Genomic DNA, 14413 nt, shown 5'->3' with positions numbered 1-14413 from the left:
ACCTGGCCTGAGAAAAGCAGTGCTTAATGCAAATGAAAGAGAGGTTTTGTCTGTTTTGTTAACTTAGTTCTCAAATAATATGTTTTAAAACAAATCCCAACAGTTAGAAGTTTGTATGAGAGATTCAAATCAATTTAATAGGCCTATTTAATCTGTGAGCTGGAATATATTAGAATTGGTAGATTTTTAAGACCTCTAAAGGCTTGTTGGGGAATATAACAAAGGAGTTTCCTCAAAATTATATTGCTATATGGCTAATATGTGCCAGAAGTGGTTCTTGGAAAATAATGTTTAAAATTTCTCAATAACAGATAAAGAATGTCAGAAGGAAAATGTAAAGAAATACTTGGGTGTAAGCTGAAATCTCTTCTACATCCTTGTTACTGCTGTACAATGTTTAGTTGACTGCCCGATGATCCATTCAAGCTGTAACACGTTCAGAAGTTTATTATCATCTTTTGTGAGCTTTGATGTCACATTTCTGAGTAGGAAAAGCCACATTATAGTAAACTGAATACTCGATCTGCACAATGCCTTGAATTTTAATGTTCTTTCAAAGACCAAATACACAGTGATCTTATATCAGCCTCTCGGATACTGAGAGAAACAAAGAACTGTCATTATTCAAGTTGATGTTGTAACCAACAATTTCTTTTTGTTTATCTCCTGACAGATTTATACGGATTGGGCTAATCACTATCTAGCGAAGTCTGGTCACAAGAGATTGATAAAGGATCTACAGCAAGATGTGACCGATGGAGTCTTATTGGCTGAAATAATCCAGGTTGTAGGTGAGTGACTTTCTCTTTTTGTACCAGGTATCCACCGTCTCGCTCAGAAATTCACTGTCTTTTTCTTCTACATAAACACAGGGAGGAGCAAATCCATCCAACTGCATAAATTACGTAGATAATTTTCCTTCAGAGACTTGGCTAATTCATTTGATAAAGCCTGGTCTTAAAGCATAGTGGAAAAATACTTGATATTGCTGATAAGCTTTCCTGACACAGCAGCATCACTGCACACAGTTGAATGTTGAAAAAGGAGCTGATGAGGGGTATTTTTCTCCTAGGATGCTGTTAGCCTTCACTGTCTCTATTTCTGATACCTTCTGGGGATTGATCTGAACAAAATACACAGTACTGGCCTGCTGTGTTGAACCTTCTGCTCCAGGCAGCTTTGGAAAATCCACATATGCAGCTAGGAGAGGAAATAATTAATATACCCTTTTTATTATAAATATTTCATAATGAGTTTTCAGGTGAGGAAAATCATTTATCATTAGGACAACTCTCAGATATAGGCTAAGTTCTACAAAGCCTTTGGTTCCCTTTGTTTGCACTAATGTTTTTAGATAATGAAGGTTCTAAACAACATTGTCCATTGTCCTCCTGTAAAACTACATATTTTATCGTGTTCCCTTGGGCCTGGATCTGTCATTAGTCCCTTCACAGGCTCATCCATCTGGTCCTTGGGATGCCACAAAACACACGCAGGGGCCAATGGAGACGGATGAGATGGGAAAACCTGCTAATGGGAATTAGGACAAGTATCGTTGGAAACAAACTGGCAGATCTGAGATGCAAATTAAGAAGACAGCAGTGAAGTAACGAGACATCAGTGCATGCATATTTATGTGTTCGAGATGCTGTAAACGAGCTAGTTCCTTCATTTAACGCATAAATCTGCAAGCCCTGTTTGAAATGGCAAGGCATCGTGCCAGTGAATCACTGGAGCTGCACTGGAATCCATCCAAAAAGATTTAGTCTCAACATACAGAGCAACATTATATCTCAGTAGCATTCTACAGACCCAGATGTATAAAACAGGCCATAAATTGATTGTGTATGGACAGGTATTCACTATGGACAACGCTTCGTCCTGTGTATGTTTCCTTTAATAGGGAAAAATTTTGGAATCCCAGCAAATTAGGTGTTGGCTTCTTTCATAGATACCTAGTTACCTTCATTAATGCTGTTGTAGAGAACTCCTGTGTGAGAACGCGGGTGAGAATACCACCATCAAAAAGTGAAGGTGGTTCCAAGTATTTTGGTGTAGCTGTTTGAGAGTCGATTTGTGAAAACTCTATGAAATTCAAATTATTCCTTCTAAAACACACAGAAATAATATTGCTTACTGTATTTTGCTTTGATTCTCCTTTGCATTTTTTTTAGCCATTCTATTTTACTTTGATTCACCTTTGTGTTTGTTTTTCTTTAGCCATTCTTAGAGTTGCCTTTTGGCTAATATTTAAGATTAGGTCTGCAGGCTTTCAAAAGTTGAAGTACAAGGTGAAGGATTTAACTTCCAGAGACTGTTTTCCATGTGAAACAAAGTTCACAGAATCCCAGAATGTCAGGGGTTGGAAGGGACCTGGAAAGCTCATCCAGTGCAATCCCCCCCATGGAGCAGGAACACCCAGATGAGGTTACACAGGAAGGTGTCCAGGCGGGTTGGAATGTCTGCACAGAAGGAGACTCCACAACCTCCCTGGGCAGCCTGGGCCAGGCTCTGCCACCCTCACTGGGAAGAAGTTTCTTCTCATATTTAAGTGGAACCTCCTGTGTTCCAGTTTGCACCCATTACCCCTTGTCCTACCATTGGTTGTCACCTAGAAGAGCCTGGCTCCATCCTTCTGACACTCACCCTTTATATATTGATAAACATTAATGAGGTCACCCCTCAGTCTCCTTTTCTCCAGCTCCAGAGCCCCAGCTCCCTCAGCCTTTCCTCACACGGGAGATGCTCCACTCCCTTCAGCATCTTTGTTGCCCTGCGCTGGACTCTCTCCAGCAGTTCCCTGTCCTGCTGGAACTGAGGGGACACAACTGGACACGAGTTCATATTTAAACGTAACTCAGTTCAATCCTCCCAATTAACGGTGAAGGGAAAGTCATTTGTATCCGCTGCCTATAGCCTTAGACACGCTGCATCTCCTTGTCACAAAGATGGTGACATCTTTCACACCTAGAAGCAGCTTTAACTGCAGCCTGCAAAATACCAGCCTTTTTTTTCTCTAACAAATAAGACTATGTAGTAAGACACCCGCTATATGCAGTGCAGGAGAGGTTTTAAATGCAGCCATGAAGATCCTTCCTTCTTTTTTGTCGTGTGCCGGGAATATCTGGAGATTCTCCAAAGTCGTCAAAAATGGATTCAGGTTTAATTATCAGTGACACAATTTTTCTTTCGTTTACCGTCTGAGATCTACATCACAGATGTTGAATCTTGAAGTACTATTCAATAACCAAACCAGAAAAAGAATAAATGTGTTTCTGCTGATTTATTTAATGTTTTTAAAATGAAGACTTCATAAGAGTTAATGATTATAAAGAGACAGTGATCACAGTCCTTTCTGCTTCCCTTTCTTAAGTGAAATTGCTGCATATTTAGGAAAATAAAATTTTAAAATTATTAATAACTAGGTAGTACTTTAGCATACAAACAAGGAGCAAAACTAAAAAGACATTAAACCAGCGTCACTGTGTTTGATTTTAGGGGAGATAATTCTCAAACTTCAAAAATGCGAATGATAATATAGCAGTGTTATAGGGTGACAGTTTTTTTTCTGTTTTGAAGTCAGTTAAAATGTATGCATAGCATTCTGATTTATTTCAGTTTTAAATTTATGAGTCTACCAGAGAATGCACAAGTAATATATGCCTTAATAATGTCATACAAACGTAGTAGCTACATTTAGATTCTTGAATGCAGATATACCAGGGTTGTGTATGCTCTGAAATTGGGAGTATATCAAATTGTCAGTTGGTTCCCTGTGAAAATCTTCAATGTGCTGAAATTAAACTTTAACCCAGTCGAACAGGATGTTTCCTACTGGTGCCTAGGATATTTTGTGGAATATTTTAGTCGATCAGTTACAACCAAAGTTAGATGACATACAAAAGCTGTGGTTTTATAAACATGGATGCAGACAAGGCATCTTACAGGTATATCTGAATATTCTGGGTAATGTGTGTTCCGATTGTAATTAATTGCATTGCCTCAAGCAGAGTAGATCTTTGCTCTGAGTTTTAAAGACATTCGCGATTACTCCAGGTAACTATTGCAATTCAAATTCATGCCATGACTTATCTCAGTACAGCTTTTGTCTGCTGTCATGAAAATTATACTATTGCATTTGCAGGGGAAGTTTACAGGTTTATGTTTCAAACCAGTATCTTGAGGTCAAGCCCAGCAGTACCATCCAGTGATAACTTTTTATCGCGTTTCGGGTGGGACGTCACACAAAGGTTCCTTGTACTAATATTTGAGTGGCTGTTCAGTTAAAAGCTGCAGGTGACAATTCTGACACACATGACGCAAATCTGTTCAACTCATCAAACGGGATGTGAATGCCAACTTTGGAAACCCAACTTTGATGATAAGTGGTTCTTCAGTGTAGCACACAAGTCGTTTCAGAGTCCAACACTGAAATGTGAAACTGAGCAAACTAAGACTCTAAGGCAAACATTTAACCACCTCGACAACTTAATTATTTCACTTGAGACTTGAAAGATTGGAACTACTCTTTTTCTGGATGTTGCATTGCGAGTAAGCCATGGACAGGAAGCTTGGAAAGTAGTCCTGTGGTTTGTGCTTTAAGAAAAAAATAACAAAAGTAGTATCAGGGTAATTTTCCCATCTAAATTTTAAATATATATTCACTCTATAAGCAAATCAATTGATGCGCAACGATCTGTACATAGGTAGCGTTCACTTTTCCACCCTGCAGTGATTCAGTTTGCAGAGTTTAAATCTTGTCTGTAGTTCGAAGGAGTTACCCGTCACCGCACGAGATGTTGTGGGAGCAGTTGTTTCCTGCTCCCAGCTGTCTCGGGAGGCACAACCCACTAGAAAACTCCAGCTGCCTTTTTCTTTTGATGGGTCTCAGTGTTTCACACGTTCACTTTGACTGGACAACTACAATCTGAAAGCCCTTTATTTAGCTAGCAGCAAGTGCTCTGGAAATAATTGCAATAGAAGTCCTTGGTATAGTTGTTTTGTTTTCTTTATTTTCTCCTTTTTGCCTTTCAGCAAATGAAAAGATTGAAGACATCAATGGCTGCCCAAAAAATAGGTCTCAAATGGTAAGTAGTAAAGTGGTTGGTTTGCGTGTTGAGTTGAGTATTGAGTGAGAGTGTGTGACTTCCATGTCTGAGACTTTTAATAACAAACTTTAATTAGTTCTTCACAGTAGTGACAGCAAAGGTATAATCTGAAGAATATTAATATTACAGTTCTTGCCCCATTGCACTCCATAGTAATTGAATTAGGCCATGTCATTTATCACATACTTATAATCAATATTATTCTTACATTGGTATTTTATATTTCTGAAATATCCCATAGTAAACAGCAATATATGAAAATAAAACTTGCTTCCTCCATGTAGACAGTAGTATTGCAAAAGCAGCATTAGATATTTATTTCCAAGTTGGGTTAAAAGTTCCTATGTCCCTTGAAAAGAGACAAAATAAATTAGTAAAATGCCCTAAATGAAAAAAAAAAATGAATTGGAGGCTTCAAGATATTTTATGTAGGCAACTTTTTTGACTGATAAGTTTTAATTTGTAAAAGAAAAAGTTGTTTATCTTGCTCGTACATAATATTTCAAACTGCAGAACCAAAAATTAGTGCAGTAAAATTAAAAGCCCATAGTACCTGAAGAGTGTGTCTGCTCTGAATATTGGTGAAGCTAAAATTACAGAGAATAAGAAACCAGTTTTTATAACGCATCCTAAGAGTGTTTAAAATTTCTGACCTTTTCAAGAAGGTTATTTCCTTCTGTATTTTGTGAACAAAACTCATTTTGCAGTATAAATTCTGAAGTCTTCTCTTTGCCTTGCAAATTCTCACTGTGGGACATTTGTTCTGTGGGTGAAGCTGTGTTGATGTTTTTCATTTCTGTGGCTGTTCCCAACTGCCCCGACCTCCACGCCTGCAACTTGAGCACAAGCACCCGCGTAGTTAAGGATTTGATGAGAGTTTGCCATCTTAAGTCAGAAACCACGCTGCATTCTGCTGTTCCGCTTTGGCTTTTTGGGTCTTTCCTTGGAAGTTATCAATCTTGCTCCCTAAAATGAAGATGTCCAAAAGATTTATCATTGCTACTTTTTAGTGCTTTGAAGAGGTTGTGCTATTCTTGCTATAGCCACAGCAGCTGTCTGGAGTATAAATAATAGAAGAAATTTCGACAATTACTATAATTTAATGTTTCACAAGTGTATGCCAGGAACTGAATTTCATTCAGGACCAGAGTCTGTAACAAATTCCAGGACATCGTAGCTAAAAGTCACTTTAAGTCATTACTCTCAATGAAGGAGCAGTGTTGTTCTGTTGGATGCATGCTATAGGTTGCTTATATTATAGAAGTCAGATTTGGTTATAACCAGGCGCATAGTGAGGGCACGTGCTGTGTCAGGAATTGTGAAGAGTACTGGAAAATAAGGGTTTGCTCCATGCCTCCTCCTCTGGTGTTACTGTGGTTGCTCATTCAGTAGGATGTGTCCCCATCTCATGAGGCATCCCCAGCAGCTTTCCTCATGTGAGAAGAACAAGGATTATGCTTATGGCTTGTTGTTATTAACTCTGCATGCTTACAGAGCTCTTTATCATCTTACAGTGAAGATTCTAAGGCAAGAACATAAGTATCTTCATAGAGGTGGTGTTCACAAGGTTGCTTGCAGTCTTTAAGGAGACAACCCTTCTCCAGATCTCCTGCATTCTTGAAAAAATGCAGGTGGTACACATTGAACACTTAAGATTCAGCTGGACAGGGTGCTGGGCCATCTTGTCTAGACTGTGCTTTGGCCAAGAAACATTGGAACAGGTGATCCTGTGGTCCCTTCTAACCTGGTTTTCTATAATATAGGGGTTTGGGGGTTTTTTTGTTTGGGTTTGTGGGTTTTTTTGGGTATTTTGGTTGGGGTTTTTTTGAGAAATGACATTCTTCACCCTTTGCATTTTAATGCATTCTCCTCTGAATACAGCTTACAACCATCCCCCAGTGTGTGAGAGCTGGTCTTTGTGTCTGGTACTTCTGCTTCGGAGAAGTGGCAGAAGCAAGGCTACCCAGTCAGCTCAGACACTCAACCAGGTCATGTCTAGTCTTATATTTTCAAATTATTTTTGGTTACAGATGTCTGCATCTATATTGTAGCGTCTGTAACGTGAGCATCACAGATGAGTAGATTTGAATTAAAAAAAAAAAAGCAACATAAATGAAAATCTAACTTGGCTTATTAAATAGAAATACAACAGAGTTTAGAGGGAAGCCTTCTCCCATCATCTGTCCCCCTGTGGCACTTATCTCATTTGTAGACTCATGATGCCATGAACAGAGAATCGTGAGCTGAATTGTGGAGAGCCAGATCACATCCAGCCAGATGTATCAGCACAGCTGGAGCAAATCTGTGTCTCCCAAGCCCATTAAAGGGGGTGTGGTAGCAAGTGTATTTGCTTCCATGTGGCACAGCCCTAGGCCGGTAGAACCCGCCAAACCTGAGCAAACTCAACACAAAGCCAGATCATGTCTCTTTGCGTTGTTGTTCCCATTGCTACAGTGTTGGAGAGCATTGTACGAATTTACCCAAACTGAGCGTTAGAGGCAGCTTGGGTCTGTCAGGCTCCAAGCCAGCGCTAATAAGCCTTGTCAAATTAAGTTTAGTATTGCGGAACCATTTGGGACCATCCGTGCTTATCAACCTCGTCCCAGTGCCAGAAATGACATGACAAGGACCCCCACTGGCTCCATGAAAAATCACTTAGATGAGAACATATTCCCCCTCGTCATCTTGTCTGGGTTTCTCTGCTGCGAGGCATATCCTTCTCTTTCTTTCCTCCAGATACGAGTTGGCTGGCTTTTATAAAATCTATTATAGACTCTTCTGTATCTTGTCCTCTGCATAAGACCTGTTTCAGGTTTGGTTGTTGTTTTTTTCCAAACCTCTGTGGTTTTGTACTGTAGAAATTCCCCTAAACAAAAGCCTGTAATTGTGATGATTAGTTCCAGCTGACATGCAGAAAATCCTGTGGTTGATAGAGGATGTCGTATGGAGAAGAGGCTCTGGGACCAAGGAGGTTTGGAGACAGTCACCACAACTGCGTTTAGGCTTTTAGAATGAAGCACAAGAGAATACTGGTATGGTTCTTGAGAACAGGGCAGGGGAGGGTAAAATGAGACTGGTTTCATCTCCTACACACTCCTGAAAATAAAAGACTGAGGTCAATAAACCTGAATAGGCCTATCTTTGTTATTTATTTATAGAAAGACAGGGATCTCTTTCTTTCTTCCAATTTGCCTCTTGTTTTGGGGGTGATATTAGAGCTCAACTTTTGGCATTTCGTAGGATAATGGACTATATAGGAGGTACTGTCTAGTCTATTCCCTTCCAGGTGGTGAAAAATGATTCTTATTCATGTGGGTACCTTTGCAATAATTACAATAGTTACCTATTGTAAAAGGTTCATATCACTTATATTTGTAAAATGATAAACAGAAAATAGAGCGCTTAGATGAGTTGCTATATGTTGTATACCAAGTCTGGCTGTAATGGCAGTCTGTAGAAATCCTGCTCTGTAGGGGCTGTGTTCTGCCTGTGTAAAATACAGTTTTTGAAGGAAGTTTCACAGCGACATTTTAGCAGAGTGTGAGAGCTGAGTACTTTATTGTTTTGTACATTAATGTATGGTGTTTGCATAGTGCTACAAGGAGGGGAGAGAGGGAGGTTGTTATGTTACCTATTACATGCAAGTGATAGATCGTAACAGATGATAAAATGGTAAAGATTAGATGATATGAGAAGGCGGCAAAGGACAAGATGTTTGAAAGATCAGGGTATTAAAGTGGAGAGCTGGGTGAGGGAAAGGAGAAGATCCATACCAGCTAGACTAGAAGTGGCTGGGGAGAGAGCTGGGTAAAGAAAGTTAACTTTATAAATATGAATTTGAAGACAAAGAAGAGAGGAGATACTTGCCAGAAAAGCGATATGTTGGCAGACACAGGCAACACAACTGAAGATGGGACTGGACAAAGGGGTAGAAGAAGTAGCAGCAATGTGGCTCATAGGAGGGGCAGAGGGGTTTTGCCACCTTAAATGGAAAGGTAAGAAACACTGAATGTGGCGGTGGAAAGAAATAAGACATATCTCTCTGTATATTTAAGAAAAAAACGTATGAGAAGAGACTAATGAGAAAATAGATTTATTTTTTGTCTGGGAAGCGATAGTCGATGGTGAAGGGAGGAGGATGGGGGAGTCTGTAGGTGGATGAAGCAGACTCTCATCTTCCCCTGCTAAGCCTGAGGAAGTTGTGGGACACCCAAGGCAAGAATTTGGAGCAGCAGGAAGGAATGTAGGCTGACCCAACACCACTGCTCTCTCCTATAAATAGAGTAGGAAATAACCATGGTTCTCGTGTGGGTTTGCGGTTGGGTTTTATTGTTTTAAAGCGTAATCACTTTGTGTATGTAAATATCTATGTTATCAAAGAACAAAGAGGAGGTATTTATTTTTTTTATGTGTTGACCAGAAGTTTTTCAAGAATCATCCCTTTCTGATGCAGATATTAAACTGTAGTAGTAGAATAACACTGATCAGTCTTTCTACTACTGTTTGTCTTGCAAACGTAGATAATCCGATAGTGCAGCCTGGGTCAGAGCCTGAATTTCTTCCCAAGGACTTTGTGAAAATTGAGGTGAAGGTTATATCTCCAATATGATGACTTCTTTTGCAAGGAAGCTTTACTCCAGTGACGACAATTTGACTATTATTTTAATATTTGACTGATTTCTTGTATTCTGACCATGAGCTGTTCCATAATGTATGTAACACACAAAGTCAAAGAATCATTTGTATGAAAATTTCCCAGCCTGATAGGGACCCTGGTTTTGAATTGAGCAACACTGGGTTTTTTAATTTAGTTGTTAGAGCCCGGTGACCACTTCCCTCCTCAGCATAGACCCTTGGCAGCTCCATCCCCTGCTTTATGAATCCTTTTTTTGTTGAAAATCTTCATTACTGTTTGTATGTTGGATGCTAGACATATATCTGTGTCATTGTTCTCAAAGAATTGAAATAATAAATGTGAATGCTGCTGTGATACGGCCCATACTTAGAGGGTATAGCTGGCGACACGTTAATGAGTTGGATGTCAGGAATAAAATGAGGTGAAATGATCTGTATCACCTGAGCAGTTAACTATGTGGGGGTCACATCCGCTAAGTGGGTGAGCGGATGTGTTCTGTGTGACTGCTGTAAAAATAAATACTCTTAGCTATTTGTATTTTTGTCATGGAAAACAATTCTATACTTGCTCTTCAAGAGCAGACATCCAGTTTAACCCGCTCCTCGATACACATTGGGCATTTCTATACATCCGGTGTTCTCTAAATGTCGCCATAGCTGACCACAATAAATTTGGAAGGCTGTTGCTCCAAACCCTCTGTGTTGGTGGGGCTGGAGTCTGGTTGCTGTGCTGCCCGTTCCCCACAGCCAAGGAGGACTCTGCTGCTAATTCAGGAGCAGCTCCGCCGGGATGATCAAAAGCATCACAGGCATTTTTTTCCCTCTGCAAATTCCTGGCGTAGGATCTTGGAAACGTATCCCAGTGGTTAAATATAGTCATATATTCTCAAATAATCATATTCCGACGTTGCGCTGAGAAATGTTGTAAAGGGCGCTTTTCTTTCTTCTGGTAGGACTTCCCCTTGCTTTACCTGGGGAGTTTGTGTCTATTGCCAGTGTATGTTTAGGAATTTAATCTGTTTAACATTACTATGCTAACAAATGGGTATCTTTTGGCCCAAATCCATGGTATGTTTCCCCACAGCTGGAGGGGAAGACATTACCCGGACCCATCCCACCCCGGCCAGTTGCAGATACCAGTTTAGCCCCTTCAACTGCTTGTGGAGGCACTTGGCCAAGTATTGAGTTTAGGAATGCTCGAAGCATTTTCTCCAAGTGTCCTGTGTTTCTGTTGGTCATGTATGAAGCCGTGTTGTCATGTAGACAAGAGTGATTTACTATAGAGGTGATCTGCCAGGATGCTTGTACTTAGATGTCCTTCTTCCTCACTTTATAATGACTATTGCTCCTAGAAAAAAATCATTTTACGGTCTCTACTTCCTTCCAGAGATCCAGACTGCTGTTTGCTATTATGCTTACCATTTGTGGTAAGCAGTACAGTGAAACACCATATTTAACAAGACTCTGTTAAATTTCTCTGTCAGGTTTGTGATATAAGAATTAAAGCTGTTTGTATGGCAACTTCTTCTAGTGCCCAGGTCTTTGTTTCTTTTTACAGGATAGGTACAACTCAGCTCTTCACTCTTGATTATCTGAAACAGACCATAGCTTTTACAAAGGATTATACAGCTCAGAGGAATAAATTTTTTGTGTCTTGTCTTAAATCTTTGATTTCCAACCCTTGTTTATACACTGAAACTGTGTGATAATAACTATTTTATTAGTAATTAGTAATACATATCCAGAAAATTTTACTCTTTGCTTTTTATGTAGGATGATTTTTACATATTTGAACAGTACAGTTGCGCTTGTTGCAAGCAATTGTGCAGGAGAATTTCAGTAGGAGATGTTATGCAGGATCCAGGTGCAAGGAAGGAGGGGGCACATGTGTCCCTCCAGCCACCAGAATAAATCAGTCGGGAACAGGTGACACTGTGACCCTTGGGCCCTGAGACATAATTCTGCACGTCGGCCAAGTCGGAGGGTGCGCTGGGCCTGGGAATGGGCTGCGGCCGCACCTCCCTTCCCAAGGGGCTATTTTAGAAACGAACAACTGTCAATATATTGCAAGAGGTCCTTGAAATGACACAGCCGTGAGATGACCATTCCCACTTCTTTAATCTGAATAAACGAAGCCAGCTCATATGCTGGTTTACTGTCATTCTACCCTCAATAATTACAAATCTCTAATTTACTTGCGTTACTTAAAATTAGTTTTTGATTGTTAGGTTATTTTATTTTTGTAAGCAATCAGTTAATAGAGTGCAACAATATTAATGCAAAACCTTTTTCTGAGGTAAAAGCTGTTTGTGATAAAATGTTCTGTATAGTTCATTCTAGGTGAGTTTTGTTAAATTCTGGATTCCTGCTGCAAATTCAAGTTAGTGACACACAGAGCTTTCCATACTTGAGCCATTTCCCTGAAAATAAGACAGGGTCTTATATTAATTTTTGCTCCAAAAGATGCTTACTTTTTTACATGTATAGCTGCCTGGACACTATTTAAATTTACTTATTTATTAACTGTAACTAGGGCTTATTTTTGGAGTAGGGCTTTTATTTCGAGCATCCTCAAAAATCATGCTAGGGCTTATTTTTGGGGTAGGTCTTATTTCAGGGAAACAGGGTAGTATTTGAGGACATACAACAGTGTACAAAAGCCAGCACTTACTGCATTGAGTGGTTTTAGTGTCAGTCCTTCCTTTTTAACATTTATGCTCTTCTAAAAATATTGTTTTATGTAGAATTCAAGGTGGAAATGAGGAATTTCTGGGACTCGCCACCCTCCTCTTTATGTATTTTCTGATCACAGCCACAGTTTCTCTCTGTCTGCTCCTGTCTTCAGTTATATATAAGCAGAGATTTAGTGCCAATAATGTACAATTAGCGTGATATGTGCTAAAATCTAGTCAAGTGTCTATTGAGACCAGCAAAGCGTTTCATCTGTAGCTTAAATTAATGATTCTCCAGAGGCAGGATACTCTGTTGACATTTGTTTTGCAAAGTTGAACTTCTTGTTGCTTAACTAATCATCATTTAGGACATCTCAAGCTTTCAAATTGCACACAAATTATCCACTTCAACTTTTCAAATATACTTACGGCCTGATCCTGAGAAGCTGATCCAGAAACAATATTTCCAGGAATATTTTTCAAATAAATTAGCCTTTTTTTTTCCCCCCATAGGAAAGTTTCAGTTTTGAATAAATAAAAGTGAATTTCAAAATAAACTAGGAAAATTCATAATCCAGGAACACCCTTTGGATGCTTCTTGATGCGATTAGAAATCTTGGCCATCATGAGTTGGAGCTTTCTCTGTGGTGCTTACTGCCCCCGTTTATATTAGTCATGTTGTGAGTGTATATTGAATATCTGTCCCAATATTTCCAGAGAAAGAGCCGAGGCACAGGACAGCCAAGATTTTACCAGGGTCACAGTGCCCAAATTGTCCTTTTCTTTAAAAACCCCAAATAATGAAATTGTAACAGAGAAGCTCAACTCTTCACATAGTTGTAAAAAGTGTACCTGTAATAATACACTTTTATTTCTATGGCTAGATCTATTAAAACTTGGCTTCAGAATTTGGATGAGCTTTATTTGCCTTTGTTTTACATGTTATTTCAGTTCTAAGACATCCACTAAGTTCCAACAAAATCCTGAAACTTGAGTTTGAGAGACGTTTTAATCCAAATTGTCAGGAGCAGTGCATGAACACTTGGAGCAATGTATTATTTTATTTCAAAGAAGATACATTTTGGTTTGGATAACTATAAATGAAGATGTATTTTAAACAAAGTGATAATTGGTTTTATTTGTATCCTTCTGGGGAAAATGGCATTTGCAATTTTGCCTTGATGTTTCTTATGTATAATTATATTTAGGAAATAGTGTAAATGAGGCATTATTTAAGAGGAGAGCCCCTCTCGCCCAGAACTTCAGGCTTTTATGAATTGTCCGTGTAATGGCTTAAGATTTTAAGGCTCTTCCTACACTTTGAAGTAGTTGTACTGAGTGTAAAAGCTTGATCTGAAAATACGGACAAGGAATGCATTTTGCCTTAAACAGCTTGTTTTGGGCTCTTCCCTTGTTTCCTCATTTTATGTGAAATCTGTTGGAGTATTGCATAAGAGTTTTGTGAAGCTTTAGAAACTTTCACGTGAAATCAATCTTCCTTTTCTCCTTTGAAAACTAATATACTGGCCATAACAGGGAGCCTCAAATTAAATGGAAAGCACTGTTTTCAATATAAGCAGTGATTTTTCTGGATAAGCTCATAAAAATGCCACATCTATCACTGTAGAAGTTGGGAGCAGGGGTCTTGCATCATAACATGAGAAATTGCCCATGGTTTCTAAGTGAAGGAACCTACAGTAAGTTTAATTCTGATCTTTGTTTGAGAAAAACATGTCTGTCACAAGGGCAACACTAGTTCTGATTTACATTGTGTATTTGCCTTGGCAGAATAGGATGGACAGCTTCGGCTGTAGAGTTTCCATACTTGAGTCTTTGTCCAATATAGTCGACATTCAACATATATCAGTGCCCACATATGGGTCTCCTTTTACATGCTACAAGCTGAGGATTTGTTTTTGATTCCTTCTTTTTCTGGTGTGTCTTATTCTGCTCATACAGGCCAGGGCATGTTTCCAGCTCTTTTTCTTTCTAGCACCG

At 39.2% G+C, this 14413-nt stretch overlaps 1 protein-coding gene across 9 annotated transcripts in view; it reads left to right on the top strand.

Annotated features, from left to right (window-relative positions):
• Nucleotides 1-14413, top strand: part of NAV2 (neuron navigator 2) — a 372685-nt gene that overhangs the window by 216286 nt on the left and 141986 nt on the right. For all 9 annotated transcript variants that reach the window (XM_065065515.1, XM_065065517.1, XM_065065511.1 and 6 more), the window contains 2 exons: nt 674-791; nt 5035-5087. In XM_065065515.1, the coding sequence (XP_064921587.1) occupies nt 674-791; nt 5035-5087 (171 nt within the window). The remainder of the gene's footprint in view (nt 1-673; nt 792-5034; nt 5088-14413) is intronic.

The sequence above is a fragment of the Columba livia genome, chromosome 5 (assembly GCF_036013475.1).
Source record: "Columba livia isolate bColLiv1 breed racing homer chromosome 5, bColLiv1.pat.W.v2, whole genome shotgun sequence".
Taxonomy (NCBI): domain Eukaryota; kingdom Metazoa; phylum Chordata; class Aves; order Columbiformes; family Columbidae; genus Columba; species Columba livia.
The sequence above is the reverse complement of the archived record's forward strand: the minus strand, read 5'-3'. Positions and strand labels throughout refer to the sequence as shown.